The following is a 27,946-nucleotide window of genomic DNA, read 5'->3' on the forward strand; positions in this document are numbered from 1 at the left end:
CTGGAAAAGCGCAGCAGGTCAGGCAGCATCCAAGGAGCAGGAGAATTGACGTTTCGGGCATAAGCCCTTCTTCAGGAATGTTTCCTGATTCCTCTGGAATGTTGCTGAACAAAGAGATCTTGGAGTGCAGGTTCATAGCTCCTTGAAAGTGGTGCCGCAGGTAGACGTGATAGTGAAGAAGGCATTTAGAATGCTTTCCTTTATTGATCAGAGTATTGAGTACAGGAGGTCATGTTGCGGCTGTACAGAACATTGGTTAGGCCACTTTTGGAATACTTTGTTCAATTCTGGTCTCCCTGCTTTAGGATGTTGTGAAACTTGAGAGGATTCAGAAAAGATTTACAAGGATGTTGCCAGGGTTGGAGGATTTGAGCTAAAGGGAGAGGCTGAACAGGCTGTGGCTGGAGCGTCAGCGGCTGAAATTCTTTTCTGTGACATAGGGGAGTCCAAAATCCAAGGTTTATAGTGAGAGGGGAAACATTTGAGAGACCTAAGGGACAACCTTATGTATGGAATGAGCTGCCAGAAGAGGTGGTGGAGGAATTTAAAAGGAATCTGGATGAGTAAATGAAGAGGAAGGGTTTAGAGGTATATGGGCCAGATTAATTTAGGATACCTGGTCGGCATGGACGAGTTTACGTGCTGTACATCTATGACTGTATGTTATCTTCATCCTCTTGCCTGATATCGGACCTGAAATTGACAGCGTTTTCTGTTTATTTTGAGATTCCCCGCCTCTTTAAAACTTTGAAAAGCAAAATATTAATGAGCTGAACAAGTTGTGGAGAATAATAAAAACCTGTAAATCAGAAACAAATACAAGACATTGCTGGAAAAGCTCAGCAGGTCTGGCCGTATCTGTGCAGAGAAATCAGAGTTAACATTTCGGGCCTAATTCTGAGGAAGGATCACTGGACCTGAAACGTTAATTCTGATTTCTGTTCCCAGATGCTGCCAGCCCCCAACTTCCTGGTCTCCAGAACAGCTGTTGGATACAATGGGCAAACAGAACCTGCAGACTGACTGTATCATTCTCCCTGGGATGACTCCTCCAGTATCCCTGCATGCATAGCAGCTGAATGGCTGGGATGACTCCTCCAGTATCCCTGCATGCATAGCGGCTGAATGGCTGGGATGACTCCTCCTCATTCCCGGGATGCACTGGAACCGGCGTTGGCAACGAGCTTTGATCCAGTTGCTAAGGGCCGCAGGTTTTTATGTGGGCCCAGCGTCAGGAGCTGGCGGGGAGTCCGGTAGCTGGGCCGGTGAGGTAAATGGAGCGTCCTGTTTTCCCTGCGGTGCATGTGCTCGATAGCGCCTGGGCCTGGAGTAGTTGGAGGAGCGGGCTCCGACATCCTCAGGCTGGTGCATCCCTGGGTGAGACAGGCTGACCCTGGGGCCAGGGGCTCAGTGCAGCCGGAGTCAGGGTGTTGTCGGTGTCTGAGGGGCCGGGGATGGAGGGACGTGCTGCTGACCGGCGGCAGTGGGCAGATGTGTGAGAGAGAGAGCGGGGAATCGGAGGTCTGGCTGAGAGGGAGAGGCTGAACTGGCCGGGGCTGTTTTCCCTGGAGTGTCAGAGGCTGAGGGGTGACCTCCAGAACTAGAGGGCATAGGTTTAGGGTGAGAGGGGAAAGATATAAAAGAGACCTCAGGGGCAACTTTGTCACACAGAGGGTGGTATGTGTATGGAATGAGCTGCCAGAGGATGTGGTGGAGGCTGGTACAATTATAACACTTTTTGGATTAGATTCGATTCCCTACAGTATAGAAGTTTAAAAGGTATCTGGATGGGTTAGAGGGATATGGGCTGGTTGCTGTCATTAGAGACTTGATTAACTTAAATATCTGTTTGGCATGGATGAATTGGACCGAAGGGTCTGCTTGCGTGCTGTACATCTCTCTGACTGTAATTGGCCTCAGTGTCATAAGGCGCAGCTCCCTGGGGCTGGTTCTTCTCTGAACAATCTACTGCAGATGCTGGTATCTGTACTGAAAACAACAAAATGCTGGACAGCGGGTCAGACAGCATCCATGGAGAGAGAGTAAGCTAACATTTCAAGTCTAGATGGCTCTTCATCAGAGCTCAAGAGAAATGTGGAGGGGACAGCATTGAAGCAATAGTGGGGGTGGGAGGTGCTTGGCGTGCTGTGGGTGAAAGGATGTTGATATTTCAAGTTAAGTAATCAGAATGTGAGAATGGACTGGCAGAACATCACCCCCTCATGGCACCTTTCTATATATCTGCAGAAGGTGCAACCCCTGCCCCTTCACCTCCTCCCTGCTCCCTATCTAAGGGCCCAAAACAGCCTTTCCAGGTGAAGCAGCATTTCACCTGTACCTCCTCCAACCTTGTGTCTTGTCTTTGCTGCACCCAATATGGCCTACTCTACATTGGGGAAACCAAATGCAGACTGGGTGACTGCTTTGCAAAACATCTCCAGTCTGTGCGCAAGCAGGACCCTGACCTTCCCGTAGCCTGTCATTTTAACACGGTGTCCTGCTCGCATGCCCACATGTCTGTCCTCAGCATGTTGAAGTGTTCCAGTGAATAACAGCACAAACTGGCAGAACAACATCTCCTATTCAGACAAGGCACTTTACAGCATTCTAGACTTAATATTAAGTTCAATACCTTTAAACAGTGAATCATTCCCATTTCATAAAATCCTGACAGTGTGGAAACAGGCCATTTGGCCCAACTAGTCCACACTGACCTTCTGAAGAGTAACACTCCCAGAAGCATTCCCCTATCCTATTACTCTACATTTACCCCTGACTAATGCACCTATTTTCTTCCCTTTCTTTTAGCTTGTTATTATGTCCTCTCTTCCCTCCCTCCATCACAGTGTCTATCCTTTCAAGTCTGTCAGGAGTCAAGTGATTGTTCTGCCATTCTCACATTCTGATCACTTAAAATGAACTGTCAACATCTTTTCTCCATCGGCACCCTACACCCACTACTGCCCCTGCTCCAACTATAGCATAAATGCTGTCCCCTCTACACTGTACTTTGATCTGATGAAGAATCAACTAGACTCAAAACATTAGCTTGCTCTCTCTCCATGGATGCTGTCTGACCCACTGTGATCTCCAGCATTTGTTGTTTTCAGTACATTATTTTTCTGCCATTCTCACATTCCAATCACTTAATCTGAACTATCAACATTCTTTCTCTCCCAGCACTCCAATCCCCTGCCCCCGATTTGCTGTTTTCTGATTTGATTGGATCTTTCCCAGCTCAAATACTACCTACCAGCTTCAGGTCCATCTTCATCCAATAAAAACTCCACATTTTTACAAAAATAATAATCACCTCACCCCTCCCTATCTCTGTCACCTCCTCCAGCCCCTACTTCCCTCCCTATTTCTGTAATGTCTGGCCCCTATCCCTCCCTACCTCTGTTACCTCCTCTAATTCCTACAACCCTTCCTATCTCTACCCCTCCTGTCTCTACAACACTGATTTTTGAGTTTCATCCAATTCAAGTGTTCCAGATTCCTCTGATTTTAATGATTCAACTATTAGCACTATGCCTTCAGCTGCCAGGATCCCGAACTCTCGGATTTCCTCTCCATACCCTCTCCCTCTTTGAATCTTTAAGATACTTATTAAAACCTGTCTGTTTGATGAAATATGTGATTGTTTGTTTGGCCTGCTAACTCTTTGTGGTTTTGTGTTAAATTTAATCTGACAGTGTTCCTGTGAAATGATTCCATATAAGTTATATTTAACGAACTTAGTCGGATGTGTTATGTGCTCCCAGGGCAAATTGGACTTGAACCTGGGTCTTCTAGGTTCGAGCTAGGGTCACTATCACTGTCCCACAAGAAGCTCTGCCAGTTCCATTATAAACTAGGCTGCCATTCCTGATCATTTCAGCGCTGCCTTCGAAGAACAGTGAAAGTCTCCTAGTGTTCTCTGAGATTGCCTTCATTCATCCCCTGGTGGCAGGAATGTCAGGCACCAATACTGCTTACATTTTGCATCAAGTTAATATCATTATTCAGAGTCTGTAGGTGACTTTAAAAAAGTATTTCACAAAAGATGCATACAGACAAATTTGGAGCAGGACGAGATCATTTGGCTCCTTCAATCAGCTCCGCCAGTTTAAAAGCTCATGGTTGACTTGATTCCAGCCTCAACTCCACATCCTGCCTATCCCTGATAACCTTTAACTCCCTTGCTGGTAAAGAATATCCACCTCTATCTTCAGTTACCTTGCATCTGGGGTAGATAGCTCGAAGACCTGAGAGTAAACAAAATTCTAATCTCCATCTGACGTGGGAGACCCCTTATTTTGAAATTCTGCCTCCTGGTTCTAGTCTCTCCCATAAGGAGAAACATCCTTTCAGAAGTTACACCCCCCCCCACCCATATTCCTGTCAGAATCTTGTGTTTCAGTAAGATCACTTCTCATTCTTCTAAACTCAGGCACAGCTTGTCCTTTCATTGTGGATAACCCTACCTCCTGCTCCACCTTCGCTGCCCTGCTTCTAATGCATTGCATCATTTCTTCAACAAACCAACCAAAACTGCAGATAGTACTCTAGATCTAGCCTCGCCAAAGCTCTGTACAACTGTAGCAGATCCATACTTCTAGATTCTATCTCCTTGCAGTAAAGGTCAGCATTCTGTTTGCTTTTTGAATCACTTGTATGGTAACTCTTTGTGATTCTTGGACAAGAACACTCAGATCCCTCTGTGCATCAAAGTTTTGCAATCTCTCCTCATTTTAAAAAGATACTCCTCTATTCTTCCTGTCATAGTGGATAAACTCACTTTGCTATACTACAGTCAATCTGCCAAATTTCATCCACTCACTTAGTCAATCTCCATCCTTTTGCTGACCCCTTCTGTCCTCTTCACAACTTATTTTCCTACCTGTCTTTGTATCATCAGCAAATTTAGCAACTGTGTGTTTCATTCCCACTTCTAAGTTATTGATCAAGATTGTAAATAGTTGAGATCCAAGCACCGATTCCTGAGTCAATCCACCAGTACCTCTTCCCAACCTGAAAATGATCCATTTCTGTGTCTTCAATCTCTTGTTAGTGAATGAAGAGAATAAGAGACACAACAGATATCCAGAGTTTCTCGAGGTATTTAAAAACTAAAAGGATTTGAAAAAGTGAGTTTGGATCCTCTATAGAGAGCATCTCAGGAATTGATCCTGGAAAATAAGGGAATAACAGCTGAATTGAACAGATGTTTTTTTCTGTTCCATGATAATATGCCATCCCCTATACCATGAGCTCTTATTTTACATGGTGCCCTCTGAAGTGGCCCCTTGTCAGATGCCTACTGGAAGTCTAAAAACACCACATTCCAGAGGTTTCCCTGTTATCCAAACTGCTTGTTGCTTCCTGGAAAAAAAACTCAATAAATTGGGAAAAGAAAATTTTCCTTTCTCAAAACTACGTTGACTCTCCCTGATTGCATTAGGATATTTCAAATGCTCGGTTATATCCTCCTGAATAAAAGATTCCAGCATTTTCCCCATAACCAACGATAAGTTAACTGGCCTGTAGTTTCCTGCTTTCTGTCACCTGCCTTTCTTGAATAGAGGACTTACTAGCTTCCAGTCCCTGGGACTTTTCCAGACTGCAGATAATTTTGGAAAATAAAAAGCAACATCTCTCCCATTTCAGCAGCCACTACTTGTCAGATTTTAAGTCAAGAAGAAGTTTTGCTGTTCCCTTTGCCCGGTGAATAGAATGGTTTAAGTTCCTCCCTTTCACCTGATTCCCAGTTGTTTCTGGGATGTTATGTGTATCATGTTCAGTGCAGACAGCTGTAAAACATCTGTTCAATTCAGCCAATATTCACTTATTTTCCAGGATCAATTCCCGAGACCCCCTCTTTAGAGGACTCAAACTCACTTTTTTAGATTCTTTTAGTTTTAAATACCTTGAGAAACTCTGGATATCTATTGTGTCTCTGATTCTCTTCATTACACCCTCCTCATTGACCTGTTATTTATTCTTTGTTGTTCTTTATCTTTTGTCTAGCCTTCTAACTTGCAATTCACCTTTTCAGAATTGCTCACCTTTTCTTTCAATTTTATATACTACCTTTGGTGTCATTAGTTAGCCAGGGTTGGTCCTTAAGATTAGAAGGCCATAACATACAGAAGCAGAATTAGGCCATTTGCTCATCCAGATACTGCTTAAATGCTGTGAGAGTACCTGCCTCCACCACCCTCTCAAGCAGCGTGTTCCTACTCTTGCCCCTGAGACTGAATATCACTTAATCATGATCACTGTAACCAAGGAGCTCCTTCACTAGGTGGTCATTAGTCAATCTTGTCTGATTGTACAGTTTCAGGTCAGCATTTAGTGTCTATTTCTGAGGCCCATGCTTGAGAACTGTATGTGGAGGGTGCTCTAACCTGTAACTAATCCCTTGCTTTTCCCTTCACTGGGAGTGTTTGATGGGGACAGTGTAGGTGGAGCATTACTTTTGATTTTAAAAACTTGGAAGAAGCGAAGATAGGTGGAGTTGTGGACAGTGAGGAGGGCTGTTGTCGGCTGCAGAGGGACTTAGATATGATGCAGAGCTGGGCTGAGGAGTGGCAGATGGAGTTCAACCCTGCCAAGTGTGAGGTTGTCCATTTTGGAAGAACAAATAAGAATGCGGAATACAGGGTTAATGGTAGGGTTCTTAGTCAGGTGGAGGAACAGAGGGATCTTGGGGTCTATGTACATAGATCTTTGAAGGTTGCCACTCAGGTGGATAGAGTTTGTAAGAAGGCCTATGGAGTATTATCGTTCATTAGCAGAGGGATTGAATTCAAGAGTCGTGAAGTGATGTTGCAGCTGTACAGGACTTTGGTTAGGCCACAGTTGGAGTACTGTGTGCAGTTCTGGTCGCCTCACTTTAGGAAAGATGTGGAAGCTTTGGAGAGGGTGCAGAGAAGGTTTACCAGGATGTTGCCTGGAATGGAGAGGAAGTCGTACGAGGATAGGTTGAGAGTTCTCGGCCTTTTCTCGTTGGAACGGCGAAGGATGAGGGGTGACTTGATAGAGGTTTATAAGATGATCAGAGGAATAGATAGAGTAGACAGTCAGAAACTTTTTCTCCGGGTACAACAGAGTGTTACAAGGGGACATAAATTTAAGGTGAAGGGTGGAAGGTATAGGGGAGATATCAGGGGTGGGTTCTTTACCCAGAGAGTGGTGGGGGCATGGAATGCGCTGCCCGTGGGAGTGGTAGAGTCGGAATCATTGGCGACCTTTAAGCGGCATTTGGATAGGGACATGGATGGGTACTTAATCTAGGTTAGAAGTTCGGCACAACATCGTGGGCCGAAGGGCCTGTTCTGTGCTGTATTGTTCTATGTTCTATGTTCTATAAGCGTTACTCTGTATCTAACCCGGTGCTGTACTGTCCTTGTCACCATCAACCAGTTCCAATGTAGATGAAGCTTTACTCTGTATCTAACCACATGCTATACCTACCCTGAGAATGATTGATGGGGACAGTGTAGAAGAAGCTTTACAATGTATCTAACCCTGTGTTGTCCCTGACATGGAGTGTTTGAATAGGATGGTGTAAAGGGAGCTTTACTCTGTATCTAACGCAGTAGTGTCACTGAGATGGGAGTGTTTGATGGTCGTGTTTTTAGAAGGAGCTTAATTGTGTGTTGGACATATTGGAGACTTTTGGGTTATTAACTGTGTCAATTAAATAATCTTAGAATAAAAACCTTCTGAGATGAGCAGGAACACATCAGAACGTATCCGCAAGGAAATAAGTGACAGGTGATCTTGTCCACGAATGATCAAAGTACAACACTGTTGGCTACTGTATGCAAGTGTTGGGAAACAATAACTAACTTTTGGTTGGGGCTATGAGTTATGAATAAGATTCTTCTTCAAGGAATAGATAATTCACAACATTTTGTTTAAAGAAAATACCTTTGAGGTAAACTTGTTTCACACTGAACTGTTTTCAAACAGTGCTAAACTGGATACACACAGGGAGTTTAGTTACATCTTCCTTTGATGTCAGCTATCAAAGCTGCCTGTTAGCCCTGGAAGTGTTTGATGGGGCAAGGCTTTCATCACCTAGTTGGGGAGTTTCAGATATACTGAATCTGAAAGCCTCTCCTTCAGCATGCTGTGTATTCATCAAGTTTGTTCCTGTTATCAACATGGGGATTGTCATTGAGCAGAAACTGAACTGCACTGACCATATAACAACTGGCTTTTTTGGGAAGAGGGCTCCAGAGTTTCCACTCCCTTTTGTATGAACCATTACTTTCTGACATCACCTTCAATGGTCTGGCTTTAATTTTAAGAGACTGCCTCTTTGTTATTGATCCCACCACCCGGCCCAGGAAGGTAACCATTGCTCTGTATTTACTCTGTCAATCTTTTCCCTCGAGACTGTCCACATTAAGCAGTGACCCCACTGTCAAAAGTCAGGATCCTATATGTATTGCTGTGAACCTCCTAAAGGAGCAGACATTACCTGCACTTGATTCTCTGAGAGCTGAGGTGAAGTGGGAAGTGTGCTGTGTTGCTTGAAAAACACAACCATTCACTGGGTCAGGACAGTGCTCAGTGTGAGAGTGAAAATCTCCTCTCCAAGCCATTGTATGTATGAGATGGGATGGGATTACTAACTGGAAACAGCAAGGGGCTTTGGGGTCCAATCCATCATCAGTCAGATCCATCTTGCTGTGGACCATTACCCAGGAATTCCTGCTGGAGAAAGAGAGAGGTTGGGGAAGGCTCCACATCAGCTGTGATGTCCCTACAGCCAATCAGTCTTTGTATCCAGCCTGTCAAATTCAGAGTAACCTGCTAATTAAGTACAGGACCTTTGAAACTGGAAATCACCAGTTCAGGAGAGTAGCCAGCAGCTTGTGTTTAAGTTGGGGCTGTCTTTTGGATGACGAGGACTCCTCTGCCCTTTCAGGTGAGAGAAAAAGATCTCCTGTCCTCTATCTGAAGGAGGATGGGAGCTGTCCTCATGCCCTGTGTTACATCTGACTGGGGGAATGCGCTGGAAATAAAGCCCCAATATTCATCAAATCATTGCAAAAGTGAACGATTTTATAGAAGTGTGCAAAGTTGCCCCAACATACTTGCCTTTTATATGCAGATTGACAAAGCATGGACTGGGTTTCTGTGCTGAACAGAAAATACTATTTACTACAAATCAATAGATTCTAGCTACAGTTAAACCATAATGGACCAATGACAAATAACTACTAACTATAAGGACAGTACCTTTTTATTTTGTGCTTTTAAAAGCTGGGGGCTGAAATGAGAAAGAGCTGTATTATAGAGTTATTGAGCACAGAAATAGAAACTTTGGTCCAACTCGTGCGTGCTGACCAGATATCCCAATCTGACCTAGTCCCATTTGGCAGCATTTAGCCCATATCCCTCTAAACCCTTACTATTCATGTACCCAGACAGATGCTTTTTAATGTTGTAATTGTACCAGACTTCACCACTTCCTCTGGCAGCTTGTTCATTACACGCACCACCCTCTGTGTAAAAAGGTTATCCCTCAGGTCTTTTTTAAATCTTTCCCCTTACACCTTAAACTTATGCCCTTTGGTTTGGACATGCCTCACCCTAGGAAAAAGACTATGGCTATTCATCCTATCAGTGCCCCTTGTGATGTTATGAACCACTTTACGGTCACCCGTCTGATGTATTGAAGCCAGTGCTTGAAAGCATGGCTGTATGTTTTAAAAGCAAGTAGCCTGCCTCCCAGTGCAGGCATCGTCGAAATAACTGTTGGAACCAGTAGTGATTGACATTAAAGTTGTTAATGATTTGGAAACACAGGCATGCACTGTGCAGGCTTTACTGGCACCAGGAGGTTGATTGCCCTATGGACTAATGACCAGTTAGCAATGCCTGTTAACAATTGGTTCTCTGCTGACTGAGCAGATTGGAGCTGGGGACAAGTTAGAGTGAGAGAAGTGTTTAGTTCTTCTTCAGCTCAGAAGCAGTCTCTCTGTTCTCTGTAGTCAAAACTTGCTGTAAATCTGAAGAAAACCAGTTTATCACTGCTTCACAGCTGTTACAAACTGTGACTTTAACTGATGAGTCAGAGACAATTTATGGTTGAACCAAACCACCTCATGCTCTTCGAGGAGAAAGTGAGGACTGCAGATGCTGGAGATCAGAGCTGAAAATGTGTTGCTGGAAAAGTTGAACTCCCCCTCCCACTCCACCAAGGACATACAGGTCCTTGGACTCCTCCATCGCCAGACCATAGCAACACGACGGCTGGAGGAAGAGCGCCTCATCTTCCGCCTAGGAACCCTCCAACCACAAGGGATGAACTCAGATTTCTCCAGATTCTCCTGCTCCTTGGATGCTGCCTGACCTGCTGCGCTTTTCCAGCAACATATTTTCAGCCCACCTCATGCTCTTAGCAACCAAGGGAAGCATCCAGGGAAAGATGATTGAAGCAATGTGCTGACCAGCAGAATAGTGATAGGAACCATTCCATAAGGAGCATTTTATCAAATGTGGCATCAAGCAGAACTATTGTCAGTGCGAATCAGAGGGAAATCTTGCCACTGGTTGGAGTCATATCTGGCACAAAGGAAATGATTGTGTCTGTTGGAAATCCCACTTGGGAAAGTGCATGGATACCGAAGAACTGCTATTCCTGGGATTGTCACAGACGTTAAAGGTTGAATCAAACTATTTGAAGTTCTTAAGTTACCTGTCTGATGGACTTTAGGTTAACAGAAAACACTGACCGAGGTTTTGCATTTAACATGAACTACTGTTTATCACCAATAAATAATGCTAGCCACAGGAAAATGAATGTGAATTATCATCGATATCTCTACTAGATTAAACTCTGACCCCTTCCTAAACTCCTACACACCCATGCAGACCTTTGCAAACAATTAGACATGGATGTTACAGGATGGAGGAAAAGATACTAGGGAAATACAATCACAGCACCAATCCACTAAGGATTAGTGAGATGTCTCTTTGTTTCTTCCCAAGTCCTGCTGACCTCCATTCTTCTTATTTCCAGATCCTTTCAATTCTTTGCTGAAGTACAGTGCAGTTGGTGCTTTGTTTTTTCAGTCACTGGTTAGATGCAACAGTCTATAGCAACTGATGGGGGAGTTTAGCTATATTTCCGTTTTTGGTAACTTTGCATCTTAGAGGGAGAGTGATGCTGTATCTTTCAGTCTAGAGGCTTTTGCCAATGTATTGTTCACATACAAACTGTCTACCTGCCCAGAAAGCAATCACCGAGTTGTTGTCATGTTGATGACTGTAGCCTCTACAGTTGGCCCTGTTTTCACAAGCCAATCAGCAGTTTGTCTTTGGGTGAAGCTTGCTCTGCAGACTCCCACAATGCTGGGGTCTCTTAGACATCTTCCCCTGCTGTTTGAACCAACAACCATGTAAACACAACTCCCAATAAGTTCCAGTAACTTGTTTTTAAAAGTTGTAGCAACTCCTTCCAGAGTCTTCTATATAAAGCATTCTTTTCACATTTATGGTCCACAATCCAAAACTTTAAAACTTTTAAAAAAAGATGTGGTACTGAAACAGCCTGTGTTGAGGGCACTAAGATGGAGATCGTGTTCAAGCTTGGGCTCCAATGTGGTATGCAACATTTGTGCTACTCAGGGCAATCTCCAACAAGAAAACGATCTGATGATTGTTCCTTGACAGCTCCATGGCTGAAACTCCTGTTATCAACATGGGGATTGTCATTGAGCAGAAACTGAACTGCACCGACCATATAACAACTGGCTTTTTTGGGAAGAGGGCTCCAGAATTTCCACTCCCTTTTGTATGAACCATTACTTTCTGACATCACCTTCAATGGTCTGGCTTTAATTTTAAGAGACTGCCTCTTTGTTATTGATCCCACCACCCGGCCCAGGAAGGTAACCATTGCTCTGTATTTACTCTGTCAATCTTTCCCTCGAGACTGTCCACATTAAGCAGTGAGTAATGTGTTCAAGCTAAACTCAGCTCCAGTCACATTTCAAAATAAATCGACATTTTGATCTGCCATATTGAGTTGATAATGTTGGTTTGATGAGGAGGCAGTCTGGGAGTAACTGAGCCACTTACGCCTTGGGATCATGTTTCAATGTTGTGGGCTCGCTCAGTGTAAATCTACTGGAATAAGTTGCAACTACAAACCTGATTGGAGCTGCGTCATAAAATATAAAATGAGTGAAGATTAATTCCTTTTATTTCTACTTGGCCTGAACAGCTTTTCTCACTGACATTGTACTGTCAGTGCAGTGGTGCTCTGTGTTTGACAGGTTCTCTCTGTCCCTGCTGTGTTTAATGAGTTGACCGGTTTTATGAGTGACACACACATCTTCACACATGATGTTAGACAGCAAGCAGCTGAACCTGGAAACACATGTGTAAGCGGACACAGAGAGACACACACTCAAACCGTTTCACCATACAGCACACTGAGGAGTCATGACTCGAACATTTTTCTGCTAAGGCCTCATTTTGAAGCTTCAAAATTGTGAATCTTTTGCTGAGAACTGGGTATTGTGTGTGTGTGTTTTGTGGGAGGAGATATTGGAGAAGACCCAAGAGGGCAGTAGGAAGGGTTAGCCATTGCTGCCTTGGAATTTGTGATCCCACAATTATCCGTTTGTGACCCCACGTGGAGTCTTGGCCCCCTGCATTGGGAAGCCTGTGGTAAGATGCATTGTAGAAATAAGTAATTCTTATTTTTCTGTGTTCAATTGTCAACTAAAACTCGGAGTGATTCAGAAGGCTTTTGGCCCATGGTGCTAGTGCTAACTCTTTGAAAGAGCTATCCGATTAATTGAACTGTTCCTGTTTATTTCCCATAGACCTCCTACAGTATTCCTCCCTCACTTTTCCTGCAAATGTAATCTGTGGCTGTACTGTAAAAAGTTATAGACACGTTAAGCGAATGTACAACAAGGTGACAGCTGGAGTAAAATGTGGGGACATTAGCTTTAAGAACAGAAAAGCAGAATACTTTTTAGAAAAGTTTCACACTCCTTAAATATTGGTGTTCAGAGAGATTTGGATTTACTCATACAAGGAACTCAGAAATATAGCATGCAGATCCATCAAACAATTTGGCCAGTGTTCATTCCCCATTGAGAAAATGGTGGTGAGTCACCTTCTTGAACACTCCAGTCCATACAAAAACGGTTTTTGGGAGTACCAGGATTTCATCCAGCAATACTTTAGAAACAGTGTAATATTTCCAAGTCAGAATGGTGTGTGGCTTCGATGGGAACTTGCTGGTGCTCCACTTGGTCTTCTCGGTGGTAAATGTGAATTTAGAAAGTGCTGTCAAAGGAGCCATTGAGAGTTTGGGAATGGCAAAATCTCCCCTCTGAATCTTGTCTGCGTCTGTCTGTTTTGCATGCTGATTAACTTTCTCACTTGCTCTACAGAAATCCTGTGATCCTGAAACAGTTGTCACTAGAAATGCAGCACCATGGTCACTGTCACTGTAGGCTGTAGGAAGCTGTCTGGACGCATGTCTCCCTATGATGTCCTTCAGCTGGATCTGCTGTCACTATGGAGACACTGCAAGGATGCCTAGAGGTGTGTCTGGGAGTTAGAGATTATCCTTGTTGTGTCAGACCTGCCAGGATGAAGCATTGGAGCTGTGGCATGTCAAGGAATGCACGGTTTATTGGGAGGTTGGGGACTGTTGGGAATTTGGGATGAGTATCATCACAGGCACAATTAGAAATGGAGCAGAGCATTGCACCAGATGATGAGCACTATCTCCTGGTGCAACTTGATAAAATGCAAATCTTAAGACCACAAACAAAAATATTTCTCACTGAGATCTTGCCTGTGACAGGCCACTCACTTTCTGATTACCATAATTTTTCCAACAAGTTAAAATTCCTTGAACAAAATTTCTATAATTGTTCTGGTACAGCCCAATAAATTTACACAAACATTCATAATTGGAGCAAAATTACCCGAATCTGCCCCTCAAGCATCCTCTGTCATTTAATAAGATCATGGCAGATTTGTGTGTGTTTTAATTCCATTCCTGTCTAACCCCTCGATAACCCTTGATTCTCCTGCCTAACATGAATCTATCCCTCTTCCATCTTAAAAAGAAATTCAGTGACCCGCCTCCATTGCCTTCTGAGGCAGAGATTTCCAAAGTCACGCAATCCTCTGAGAGAAAATGTTTTCTGTTGTAAAGGAATGACTTCTAATTTTAAATTGTGTCCCTTAGTTCTAGACTTTCATAAGAGGAAGTATCCTTCCCATGCCCACCTTGTCAAGAACCTCCAGGATTTTATAAACTCAATTAATTTACCTCCCACCCCTCTAAACTCCAGTGGAAACAAGTCAGGGCTGTCCAACTTTTCCTCCGAGGAAAACCCACTTGTTCGGGGCAACCCTTCTCTGAACTGCCTCCAACGTATTTATATCCCGCCTTAAATAAGGAAACTAAAACTACATGACGTATTTAAGAAGTGCTTTCACCAATGCCTTGTGTATTGCAGCATTCCCCATCTTGGGCAGGTTTGTGTTGTTACTCCCTGGTCTCAGCTTTTAAAGTGTCTTCATGGGATGTGGGTATCACTGCCTGGGCCAGCATTTATTGCCCATTACTAAACTGCCCTTGACAAGTTAGTGATGAGTTGCTGCCTTGTTGTTCAGCCATTTTAGGGGACTGTTAAAAGTAAGGGAGAAAGTGAGGTCTGCAGATCCCATCTTGGGCAGGTTTGTGTTGTTACTCCCTGGTCTCAGCTTTTAAAATGTCTTCATGGGATGTGGGTATCACTGCCTGGGCCAGCATTTATTGCCCATTACGAAACTGCCCTTGACAAGTTAGTGATGAGTTGCTGCCTTGTTGTTCAGCCATTTTAGGGGACTGTTAGAAGTAAATCATATTGCTGGGAAATTCCAGTTACACACAGGCCTGTTTGAGTAACAGATAGCAGTTTCCTTACTTAAGTGGCATGAATAAAGCACATGGTTTTTCACAACAATCCAGTAGGTCACTATTACTACGATTCACTTTTTTTTTCAGATTATATCGCAATAAAAACAATTTAAATGCTTCACCTGCCTTTGTGGAATTTGAGCTCCTGTCTCTTGATTACTAGGCAAGATCCCTGGATCTTTATTCCAGTAACATAACCACTGGGCATTACTCAATCCATTCGCTCATGTAGATAAAAGCAAAATACCACAGATGCTGGGGCTGGAAATAAAAACAAACTGCTGGAGAAACTCACTAGGCCTGGCAGCATCTGTGGAGAGAGAAACAAAGTTAACGTTTCTCCTCAGCATCTACTAAGATGATGAAGAAAGCTCCGTGCTATTCCTGCCCCCCCTTTGTGATTTTGAATTGATTGTTGTTTGTTGCTGATTGTTTGCTGACAGTGTTGGTGGTTTCGCTGCAGGTTCTGGATTGTGGCCTCTGCATTGGAGTTTTGATACATTGGTCAGGGACTATCTCCCCTCCTTCTGATCGCATCTCCTTTTCTCTGTGGAAGTGAAAGGATGAGGCAGCCTACTTGGTGCGTCACTGGCGATAGGAACTGGACACTTTTATGGTTTTTTTGTGACCGAGGACAGTTGTTCAAGACTACTCCCGATCAGCTGTTTTTGCCACTGAAGGTGAGGTTGGTCGAGAATGAGTGATCAGACCAGACTGGCAGCCCACGGTGCCTGGAATGTGTCCTCTGGCACAGGGACTGGACAGCCCCAAAGCCTCGAGACTGAGCGATGCCAACTGCGAGACCAGGAGGAGTCTAGGCCCTTCCTCAGCGACACTTGGAAATGCTCCCCTGAGGAACTGGGCCATGGTGTCCAAGGGTTGAAAACACCGTTGGTGCCACGACCCCCCGTGAGGCCCAAACCGTGCCAACAGAATAAGCTGCAGCACCTGCACTCAGCTGAAAGGAGAGCTGCCGCCCGCAGACTGAGGAGCAGGAGCAGTGAGGAGAGCTCCTCAGAGCCTGTTGACACAGACTCCTCCTGTGGGTCTCTGTACGGTGCTGACCTCTCAGCCTCCCCCATGCAGTGTTTCCAAGGCAGGTCAGGAGTGGCTCCCCAGACACCCCTGCCCAGCAGCAGCAGTAGCAGTAGCTTGCAGGAGTGCGACACTAGTGAGTCAGCTGGCAGTACAGCAGAGTATCATAATGGACCTGTGCACACAGACTCCCAAGCCAGGAGTGATCACCCTGACATTCAAACAGTGTCGTCAGCCAATCGGAAGCTGCCTCCTGTAACACCGACCAAACCCCTCCCCCCAATGGTCATTAACCTGGACTCGCCAGTATTAAGGACCAGTAATCGGATCGACCAGGATTATATGGATTACATGCGTGTGACTCAGACAGTGTCAAGCCAGCACTCCAATCTCCTCAGCCTGTCCCAAGGAGCTGAGGATAATCGATCTTCAATCTCCATGAGTTCTTCCAGTAGTGTCTTGTTTCCTGTCCGTTCTGAGGATCTTCGGAAAAGGTAAGGGAACAATTGACAATTAAAACGTTAAAATCCTCTTAGCTGTGAGTTGTCTCGTGTCAGCCTTAGCCTTTGAATCAGAAGCGTATGGATTCATATTCCACACCGACGCTGATGTAACACTGCCTGAGGCCCTGTTACCCCTGGTTTTGCCTGTCTCTGTTGACGAGGGAATACTCACTATCAAAGTTTTAGCCCTCTCTGAAACTATGTACTCTGGGTGATTGTCTATTCTTCCATCCCATTCCCACTATAGTGAGATGTTTAAGTTCAGAAAGTGGGCTATTCCCATATTGCAGGGCACAGAGTTTAAAGGTCAGGTGTGAGATGTCAAGTTTGTTTTGTCTCCTATTTGCAGAATGATAGGAAGATGTGGGTCTGGATTGCTCTGGATATTCCTGGGACGGGAGACACTGTGAGAGGATAGTGTAGTCAAAGGGTAAGAGGAGAATGAAGAAAGGTTTGGTGAGACTGAATCTGGATTACTGCGGACAGTTTTGATCTCCTTATTTGAAGAAGGCTTTTATTGAATTTGGAACAGCTCACTCAACTTCTTCCAGGGATGGGGGTTAGTTTATGAAGAAAACAGGTTAGGCCTTTCTTCATTAAAGAATGAGAGGTGATCTGATTAAAACATGTAAAGGATTGAGGGGACCAGATAGAGTGGATAGTTCTTCTGGTTGGGAAAGAATCGAACTCGGAGACAGAGTTGGAGAGTAAGAAGCCACCAGACTGAGATGAACAGAACCTTCTCCCCCCCCCCCCCCCCCCAGAGTATTCTGAGCCTATTGGAATTCACTCTCCCAGAGAGCAATGGGAGCTGCACCAATGAGATTTTTTCATGGCTGAGTTAGACAGACTTTAGATTGATAAGGGAGTGAAAAGTTACTGGAGGCAGCTATGCAAGTGGGATTAAGGCACAACTAGATCAGCCGTGACGGTCTTGTATGGTAGCACAGGTTGGAGGCCCGTAGTAACTTACGCTTGCCCCTAAGTGTGATTGTTCTTACATGAAGCATAGAGGAGTAGCAGCCATGGCTGTAACAGTCAGACGGAAGCTGAGTAATCATGTACTTTGACTTTGGGACATTCCTGTGTCTCTACAGGAGTTATCTGGAGGGCAGTCTCCTGGCCAGTGGAGCTCTGTTGGGAGCCAGTGAATTGGATCGTTATTTTCCTGACCGAAAGGTCCGCGTGTTTATCACCACCTGGAACATGCAAGGCCAGCAGGTGAGTCACAGAAACGGTTGGTTAGGATGTCACCAAGAAGTAGATGAGGGTGAAGCGATAGATGTTGTCTTTGTGGACTTTAGTAAAGCCTTTAACAAGGTTCTACATAGTAGACTATTAGTAAAGTCAGGTCACCTGGGATTCAGGGTCAGCTTGCCAATTGGATACAAAATGGGCTTAACAGAGACAGAGGTGGTGGAGGGTTGTTTTTGGACTGGAGGCCTGTGCCTAGCGGTGTTCCGCATGGATTGGTGCTGGGACCACTGTTTGTCATGTTCTATAAACAATATAGATATAGATGAGAATATAGGAGGCATAGTTAGGTTGCAGATGACACCAAGATTGATGGTATAGTTGACAGTGAAGGAGGTTATCTAAGATTACAAAATAATCTTGATCAGTTGGGCCACTGGGCTGAGGAGTGGTAGATGGAATTTAATTTGGATAAATGTGAGGTGTTGCACTTTGAGAAAACAAACAACAGCAGAACTTATACAGTTAATGTTCGGGCCCTGGGGAATGTTCTCAAACAGACATAGTGGTTCATGTAGGTAGTTCTTTGAAAGTTGTGTCACAGGTTGTCAGGGTGGTGAAGCAGGCTTTCAGCAGACTTGCATTCATTGCTCAAAGCATTGAATATTGAAGTTGGAACATCGTATACAGTTATACAGGATGTTTGTGAGGCCACCTGGGAGTACTGTTTACAGTTCTAGTCACCCTGCTATAGGAAGGATATTATTAAATTGGAGGGAGTGCAGAAATGATTGACAAGGATGTTCCAGGACCAGAAGGTTTCAGTTATAAGGAGAGACTGGATAGGCTGGGACTGTTTTCAGTGGAGTATAGGAGACTGGTGGCAGTGTGATGACTTTATAGCGGTTTATAAAATCATGAGGGGCATGGATAGGGTGAATAGCAAATGTCTTTTCCCTGGGGTGGGGGATTTCAAAACTAGAGGGCATATTTTTAAGGTGAGAGGGGAAAGATTTAAAAGAGAGCTGAGGGGCAACCTTTTCCATGCAGAGGGGAGTTTGTATATGGAATGAACTGCCAACTGAAGTGGTAGGTGCAGGGTAGTTACAACACTTAAAAGAGATTTGGTCAGGTACATGAATAGGAAAGGTTTAGTGGGATATGGGATAAACACAGGCAAATGGGACGAGTTCAGTTTGGGAGACCTGGTTGGCATCGACAAGTTGGACTGAAAGGTCTGTTTCTGTTCTGGATGATTCTATTCATCAGAAGAGAGAGATCAGAGAGAAACCCTCCAGCAAGAGGGATCTTAACTCCGATATGTCCCTGCAAATACAGAGCAGCACTGAGTCTGGTCATTGTGCACACTGAGCTGTGGGTATGGAGGTGTAGAGGGTAGGTGGGTCATATTGTATGATCTCTCAGTCCCCCAACGTACCAGTGCCTCAGCTAATCTGCTGAGTTGTATGGGTCAGGTCAGCTCCACTCCGAGCTGTGATCTGTGTTGAACTTGTCAGGGGCTGATGTTATCTTTGGCAGCAAAACGGCCCATGTTGCTGCGGCTGTCTGCTCTCCAGTGAACCCACCCTCTCTGTGGCACTGGGCCAGGGGGAAAAAGTTCAAACCTCACTATGGCAGCTAGTAGAATTTAAATTCCACTCATAATCTGGAACAGAAAGCCCATCTCAGAGGTAGCATCGTGACAAATCTCAGGGTTCACTAATGTCCCTTTAAGGAAGGAAATCTGCCCTCCTTACCCGGACTGGCCTACTTGTGACTCCAGACCCACAGCAGTGTGGCTGATTCTTAACTGCCCCCTGTTTGTTGCTCAAACGGTGATTGAGCAACAAACAGCCCATGCAGCCTGGTCAACAACACCTCAAATCTGGTGAAAGACAAAGTTACATTTGGATTGAATGAAAAAATATATCGAAAAGCATTTAATTGACTATGAAAGGAGAGGCAACGGCTTAGAGTATTATCACTGGACTGTTAATCCAGAGACTCGTGTAATGTTCTGGGACCTAGGTTCAAATCTAAGAATTTAGATTTTAGATTTAGAACAGTACAGCTCAGTACAGGACCTTTAGCCCTTGATGTTGGGGCGGCCTTTTATCAAACCCTTCATTTTACTATCATGCAATAGTCACTTAAATGTCCCTAATATATCTGACTCTGCTCCCATCGCTGGCAATGCATTCCACACACCTACCACCCTCTGTGTAAAGAACCTACCTCTGATATCTCTCCTAAACTTTCCTCCGGTTACCCTAAAATTATGTTCCCTCGTGATAGCCATTTCTGTCCTGCCTATGCCTCTCATCATCTTGTACACCTCTATCAAGTCACCTGTCATCCGTCTTCGCTCCAATGAGAAAAGCCCTCGCTCTCTCAACTTTTCTTTGTCCGACATGCACTTCAGTCCAGACAGCATCCTGGTAAATCTTCTCTGCACCCTCTCTAAAGCTTCCACATCCTTCCTGTAGTGATGGCAACTAGAACTGAACACAATATTCCAAGTGTGGCCTCACCAGGGCTCTAGAGAGCTGTAGTATAACCTTGAGGCTCTTAAACTCAATCCCCCTTCTTACCAATTCCATCAACTTGGGTGGTGACTTTGAGGGATCTATGGACATGGACCCCAAGATCCCTCTGTTGTTCCACGCTGCCAAGAATCCTGCCTTGAACCCTGTATTCTGCATTTGAATTTGACCTTCCAAAATGAATCACTTCACTCTTTTCCGGATTGAACTCCATCTGCCACTTCTCAGCCCAGCTTTGCATCCTGTCAATGTCCAGTTGCAACCTACCACTGCCCTCCACACTACCCACTACACCACCAACCTTACTAACTTCATCGGCAAACTTACTAACCCACCCTTCCACTTCCTCATCCAAGTCCTTTATAAATATCACAAAGAGCAGAGGTCCTCAAACTGATCTGTGCGAAACACCACTGGTCACCGAGCTCCAGGCAAAATACTTTCCATCTACAGCCACCCTCTGTCTTCTATGAGCCAGCCAATTCTGTATGCAGTCAGACAGATTTCCCTGTATCCAGTCAGACAGATTTCCCTGTATTCCACGCCTCCTTACTTTCTGAATGAGCCTATCAAACACCTTGCTAAACTCCACATCAACTGCTCTACCTTCATCAATGTGTTGTGTCACATCCTTAAAGAATTCAGTAAGGTTTGTGAGGCATGACCTGCCCCTCTAAAAGCCATGCTGACTACCTCTAATCAAGCTATGCTTTTCTAATAATCTTGTCTCTCAGAATCCTCTCCAGTAATTTGCCCACCACTTACATAAGACTGACTGGTCTGTAATTCCCAGGGTTATCTCCATTCCCTATCTTGAACAAGGGAATAACATTTGCTGCCCTCCAATCATCTGGCACTACTCCAGTGGACAGTGAGGACACAAAGATCCTCACCAAAGGTGCAGCAATCTCTTCCCTCACTTCCTGTAGTAACCTTGGGTATATCCCAATTGGCCCAGGGGACTTAGCTATCCTCATATTTTTCAAAGTTTCCAGTACACCCTCCTCCTCAACATCAACTTGTTGGAACATATCGGCCTGTTTCACACTGTCCTCATAAACAACAAGGTCCCTCTCACTAGTGAGTACTGAAGCAAAGTATTCACTATGGACTTCCCCTACTTCCTCCAACTCCAGGCACAAGTTCCCTCCACTATCCCTGATCAGCCCTACCCTCATTCTGGCCATCCTCTTGTTCCTTACATAAGTGTAAAACGCCTTGGGGTTTTCCTTAATCCTACCTGCCAAGGCTTTTTTCATGCACCCTTCTAGCTCTCCTAAGACCATTCTTCAGTTCCTTCCTGGCTATCTTGTAACCCTCCAGAACCCTGTCTGATCCTTGCCTCCTCAACCTTAAGTAAGCTTCCTTCTTCCTCTTCACTAGATGTTCCACATCCCTTGTCATCCAAGGTTCCTTCACCTGACCATCCCTTCCTTGCCTCAGTGGGACAAATCTATCCAGCACTCACATTAAGTGCTCCCTAAACAACCTCCACATTTCTGTTGTGCATTTCCCTGAGAATATCTGCTCCCAATGTATGCTCCAGAGTTCCTGCCTAATAGCATTAATTCCCCCCCTCAATTAAATACTTTCCCATACTATCTGCTCCTATCCATTTCCATGACTATAGTAAAGGTCACGGAGCTGTGATCACTGTCACCAAAATGCTGTCCCACTGAGAGAATGGACACCAAATTGACAAGCACCAAATCCAGTATGGCTTCCCCTCTAGTCAGCCTGTCTACATATTGAGTCAGGAATCTGTAGACAAACCCTCCTTGACAACCTCTCTGTCTGCAACTATGATACTCTTCCTGATTAGCAAAGTCACTCCCCCACCTCTTTTACCACCCTCCCTATTCCTTTTGAAACATCCAAATCCCGGAACATCCAACAACCATTCCTGCCCGTGATATCCAAGTTTCTGTAATGGCCACATCATCGTAGCTCCAATGCCCACCCATGTTTTAATGTTTTAAGTTCATCACCCTTTTTTCTGACACTTCTTGCATTTAAAATAGTCACACTTCAACCCATCCCACTGACTGCAACTTTGCCCTGTCAACTGTGTATCCTTGAGGAGAAAGTGAGGTCTGCAGATGCTGGAGATCAGAGCTGAAAATGTGTTGCTGGAAAAGCGCAGCAGGTCAGGCAGCATCCAGGGAACAGGAGAATTGACATTTCGGGCTGAAGAAGGGCTTATGCCCGAAACGTCGATTCTCCTATTCCCTGGATGCTGCCTGACGACCTGCGCTTTTCCAGCAACACATTTTCAACTGTGTATCCTTCCTCACTGGCCCTGTGCAGGCTGTATCTGCCTGTTCACCAGCTCCCCCATCCTCTGATCCATACCTCTGATTCCCATCCCGACAAACTAGTTTAAAGCAATGAATCCATTATCAATTGTTGGAAAAACCCACCTCATTCACCAACGTCCCATCAGAGAGGGAAATCTGCTGTCCTTACCTGGTCTGGTCTCCATGTGACTCCAGACCCACAGCAATGTGGTTGACTTTTAACTGGCCTCTGGGATCCCAGTTAATGGCAATAAATGCTGGTCTAGAAATGCTTCTTGAATTGAGAGGTCAGTGACTGAGCCCCTCACCACCAAACCACTGCCAGGCTGATCTCAATGTTTTGACCAGATACAGGGTTTGCTTGTAAAAATGAGTTTGTTGTAACCATTGTTCTACCATTACAGCTCCCTGACAAGCTGGATGACTTTCTCCTGCCCTGTGACTCTCAATACATCCAGGACTTGTATATCGTTGGTACTCAGGAAGGAATCCCAGACAGGTAACAGGACCTCCACATCAGAAACGAACCTGATCACATTTCAGGCTGCCTCTCATTTTTACCTCCTCACGCCACCCCACCCCCTCCCTATCCAATGTTCAGTGACCCTGGGAATGTTATGTGACACCAGATAGCGCTAACTGCTGCAGACACCAACACATGAAAACATTGAACCGAGATATTGCCTGCACATTGGTAGACATAAAGGATCCTACAGCTCCTACTCAGAGGGGCAGCGGAGTCTCTTTTCTCTGTGTCTGTCTCTATCTCTTCTTCCGTTCCCCTCTCAATTTTACAATCATTCACGTGCTCTCCAGCAGCAGTCACATGATAGGGTTGTTCCTCCATTGCTGACCAGAACAGTTGAACGCCAGTCCATGGAGCCAAGGGCTGCCTGTGACTCAGCTCTCACTGCACTGGCTGAGACTAGCAACTTCAGCAGAGATTGCTGAGGCTGGGATCATCCTCAGACTATAGGGCTCCCATTCTGCATTGATTACCTCACCCACAGTTAGCTTTCAGCACTTCCAGTTTGTGACCTTCTGTGTGCTGTGTTTTAGGGCCACAGCTTGAACGACTGGCTTGTGCTTTTATGTTTGTGCAGGAGAGAGTGGGAAATCCGTCTGCAGGAGACCCTGGGGCCTCACTTTGTGCTGCTATACTCTGCAGTGCACGGAGTCCTCCAACTCTCTCTGTTCATCAGGAGAGACCTCATCTGGTTTTGCTCAGGTAAATCTTGCAGGATTGCTGGCCATTAGCTGTGCAATAAATGGAAATTGGATGGTTTGAAGATTTCCTGAATGTGTTTTGGGTCTTTCCACAGAAGTAGAACAAGCAACAGTGACAACTCGTATCGTCTCCCAGATCAAGACCAAAGGAGCCGTAGCAATCTCATTCACATTTTTTGGGACGTCCTTCCTCTTCATTACTTCTCACTTTACCTGTAAGTTTTACCCATATATTTCACCCAATCTGTATGTTTTCCAGAATCCGTTTCTCTCAGTTGTGCACTCAGGCTGACAGTCAGCCTCACAACAAAAGAACAAGCTGGCACAATGATCGTGTGCTCAAATCAGTTTTTGAGAAGGGGTTAACTGCCCAACCAGTGCACGAAGTCTTGAAGCACTTTACAGCTATGCAATGAGCCAGAACTCACTCACAGGAAAAACATAGTTCTCTGTCCATCTCTTCAAAACCCGTTATTATTTTCAAACATTGTGAAATTTAGGCTAATGATGGTAGTGAGCTAGAAATGTGGGGATAGGTTACAGCACACTCCCTGTCTCTCATTGTGATCTCTCTCATGCAGCAGGGCAAGGGAAGATTTACGAGAGGATGCTGGACTACAATAAAACAATAGAAGCTCTGGCACTTCCACGGGTTGTGCCTGACACCAACATCTACAAATCTGACCCCTGTGAGTAGCTAACGTTAAATGCCTGGTGTACAGCTGTTGTCTGAGTAGGGTGTGAAAGAGAATGTACCACCTTCAGGTGAGCCTCTCACTGGGGTACAGCTCCCACACACACTGGCTCTCTCTGGGATACAGCTCCCACACACACTGACTCTCACTGGGGTAAAGCTCCCACACACAGACTCTTACTGGGATACAGCTTCCCCACACACTGACTCTCACTGGGATACAGTTCCCACACACACTGACTCTCACTGGGGTACAGCTCCCACACACTGACTCTCACTGGGGTAAAGCTCCCACACACACTGGCTCTCTCTGGGATACAGCTTCCCCACACACTGACTCTCACTGGGGTACAGTCCCACACACACTGACTCTCACTGGGGTACAGCTCCCACACACACTGACTCACACTGGGGTACAGCTCCCTCACACACTGACTCTCACTGGGGTAAAGCTCCCACACACACTGACTCTCACTGGGGTACAGCTCCCACACACACTGACTCTCACTGGGGTATAGTCTTCCGCACACGCTGACTCTCACTGGGGTACAGTCCCACACACACTGACTCTCACTGGGGTACGGCTCCCACACACACTGACTCTCACTGGGGTACAGTCCCACAGAGACACACTGACTCTCACTGGGGTACAGTCCCACACTGCCTCTGACTACTGTGCTTCCTTTCCCCTTAAAAAAAAAAGTGCTGTTAGTTACTGTAGGTATCTTGTAACATGGGTGAACATCCCTGCTTTCCTCTGAAGGGAGGCTGTGGAAAGTGAAAAGTCTCATTTGAAAGTGAGAAATGGAGAATGTTGTATGTGTTACACAGGAATGAGCAAGCTGTTTCTGAGCCGAATCAGACTCTCCCTCCAGCAGCTTCACACACCTTCCTCACTGAGAGCAAGCAGTAGACATGGCCAGTTATCTGACATGCTAATCTTATGCACTTGCTGCAGATGATGTGACAACTCGATTTGATCAGGTTTTCTGGTTTGGTGACTTTAACTTCCGCCTGGATGTGAAGCGAGCAGTGATCGATGAGCTCCTCCAGAACAGGAATGTGGACAGTCTCCGCTCCATTCTGCATTATGATGAGCTTACCAAAAAGCTACAGGAGGGTAGGACTGGTTCTGTGTACTTTCCAGTAACTTGGGACTGGGGAGGGAGACAAGGATCAGCTGCAGGAATAGCTCCTCCATGCACTGGGGTACGGAGTCTGTGCTAACCTGGACTATCCTGCAGTTTGGTTGTCTTTTCTGTGTGAGGTGAGATCCATGTTGTTGTTTGTACCTGTCTCTGTGTTGTGTGTGGAGAGCGAGGGAGAGTGTTTGTGAATCTTTCTACAGCTCACCTGTTTCTCCTGTTCCTCAGGCTCCATTTTTAAAGGGTTCAAAGAAGCTGAAATCAGTTTTCTACCAACCTACAAGTTTGACATTGGATGTGATGTTTATGACAGTAGTGCCAAACAGAGGACTCCCTCCTACACGGTAAGGAAGTGACAGAAAGTTTTTAATTGTGCTGGAGTATTGGCCACTCCCTCCTTTTTAATCAGTCCCCATTTACCCAGTGAGTGACTGTGCAATGGAGAGGCTGCATTGACTGGGACTGGTTTTACAGCAGAGAAAGTGAGGGGAATGTACAAGTAAATGATGAGATACTGTTTCCAGGGACACATGGGTGCTATCTAAAGATCGAAGCTATTTTGGAGAGGAAAGAGGAAAAGAATTGTGCTGTTCTGGGAACACGCTGCCTGAGAGGACGTTGGGTACTGGATAAATCCTTCCGAGGTAGAAAAGGTTTCTGGACTGTGGGGAAGCAGCAGACCTTCAGTGTCACTAACTGGATCGATCTCTCAAGGAATGGGAGAGCAGGGCAGTGAAGCAAATGAAAGGACAGACTCTTTGGTGCACCATCAATGACCTCCAAACATTAGACAGTGCAACTGAAGAGTACTCACTAACAGGAACCACTTCTCACACAGCAACATGCTAATGACCAGGTAATCTATTTTACTGATTTGGAGTAGAGGAGCACCATGACATCTTTTAAATCAGAGTGCTCCTGAGTTGGTTAAAGTTTCATCTGAAAACTTTCACCTTTGATAGTTTAGCATTGCTGCTATGGGAATGTGGTCACTGGAGTGAACTAGATTCGAGCTACATGAGGTGCTAATCATGGACCTGTCAGCTGTACCATTTGGTGTAGTTTCTGTGGGAAGCGTGTAACACAGCCACAGACCATTTACCCCTGTTTTTCTGCAGGACCGCATTATATACAAGAGCCGGCAGAAAGGTGACATATTCGTACTTAAATATGGCAGCTGCACTTCAATTAAAACCTCCGATCACAGGCCTGTCTACGGCTACTTTCAAGTGAGGCTGCGACCTGGAAGAGATAAGTGAGTTTGCTTTTTATTCCCCTCCTGTGCCTTCTGTGGGATTCTCTGATGTGCATCCAAGCACCAGGATAAGGGACAGCTTCACAAAGTGTTCATGCTGTTCTAACATGCCTGCACCTGTCAGTGAATCAGAAGCTGTCCTAACTCGGCATCAGATAATTGTGAACTAAATAAGAGCTATTGGGTTGTTCATGTCCAATTTGTCTGTTTTGCTCCATCAGCATCCCACTGTGTGCCGGTCAGTTTTACAGAGATATCTACAAAGAAGGAATAAAAAGACGGTTTGTGAGAGAGCAGAAGAGACGTGCATTCTGGAACCAGAAGAACAGTGCCACCTGCTGTGTGTCCTGACAGTAACTGGATAGAAACGGGGAGCTGCCTGCAGTAGTGAGCACAGAAGCAGACTGCACCCAGGTGCTCTGTCACAGGAACCACGCCAAGAGTCATTAAATAAAACTCTCATTTAGGGTGCCCTGTAATGCACTTATAAAGAGCAAGACTGTGCATAATAATCCATCATTATTGTTGTTTTTGTTTCATAATTATGTAGTAATTCAATATTTTGAAGATGACATTTTTCAATGTTCATTTTTTAATGTGCTCTCTGTTGAGAAGCTTATATCAAAATTTAAACCCTCAAAAGAACCAGACTCTCACTGTGGGACATGTCCAATATATCTATTCTTCATGTCAGCCTCGACAGAGAATATCCCTGGAATATTGAACCCTTGGCACTGTCACAGTTTAGCCAAGACCCCCACACAGTTGCCGTGGCACCAGACCACAGGCAGCAGAGCCTTCCCTGCTGCAGCCATGATACCCAAGTTAGCATTAACAAAACATCGACTGGTTCTTTCAGCTCTGTGTGAGTGAGTGGAGCATGCTGCTCACCCCAGTTGGAGATTAGCCCACAATTGATTTCATGAAATGGGTATTTCTCATTTCCTTAAGAGGCCTTGAACTGAGTGATTGTCAACCAGCTGAAAAAGGTCACTCCGTGATTGTACATTGACCTTTAACAGCTGGGATTGCAAACAGTTTTATTGTTTATATTTGGATGGAGAATTGTTAAATGGTATTGCTGCTGTCAGACACTGGCTAATGGGCACAGG

The 27,946-nt window shown here is 45.1% G+C and overlaps 1 protein-coding gene across 4 annotated transcripts; it reads left to right on the forward strand.

Moving 5' to 3' along the window:
* Positions 1–1,181: 1,181 nt before the first annotated feature.
* Positions 1,182–27,887, forward strand: inpp5e (inositol polyphosphate-5-phosphatase E). Of its 4 annotated transcripts, none has more exons than XM_043720643.1 (12): positions 1,182–1,270; positions 13,416–13,569; positions 15,405–16,470; positions 17,577–17,700; positions 22,918–23,012; positions 23,617–23,741; positions 23,836–23,955; positions 24,322–24,429; positions 25,393–25,554; positions 25,808–25,923; positions 26,698–26,834; positions 27,056–27,887. In XM_043720643.1, exons 3-12 carry the CDS (start codon positions 15,638–15,640, stop codon positions 27,183–27,185), a joined length of 1,950 nt encoding a protein of 649 aa, XP_043576578.1. In that variant the 5' UTR covers positions 1,182–1,270; positions 13,416–13,569; positions 15,405–15,637; the 3' UTR covers positions 27,186–27,887. The 4 variants fall into 4 exon arrangements, with proteins under 4 accessions (XP_043576578.1, XP_043576581.1, XP_043576580.1 ...); XM_043720646.1 differs by having other exon boundaries at positions 24,325–24,429; XM_043720645.1 differs by lacking the exon at positions 13,416–13,569 and having other exon boundaries at positions 1,202–1,270.
* Positions 27,888–27,946: the final 59 nt, after the last annotated feature.

Source organism: Chiloscyllium plagiosum, chromosome 30, assembly GCF_004010195.1.
Source record: "Chiloscyllium plagiosum isolate BGI_BamShark_2017 chromosome 30, ASM401019v2, whole genome shotgun sequence".
NCBI classification, from domain to species: Eukaryota; Metazoa; Chordata; class Chondrichthyes; order Orectolobiformes; family Hemiscylliidae; genus Chiloscyllium; species Chiloscyllium plagiosum.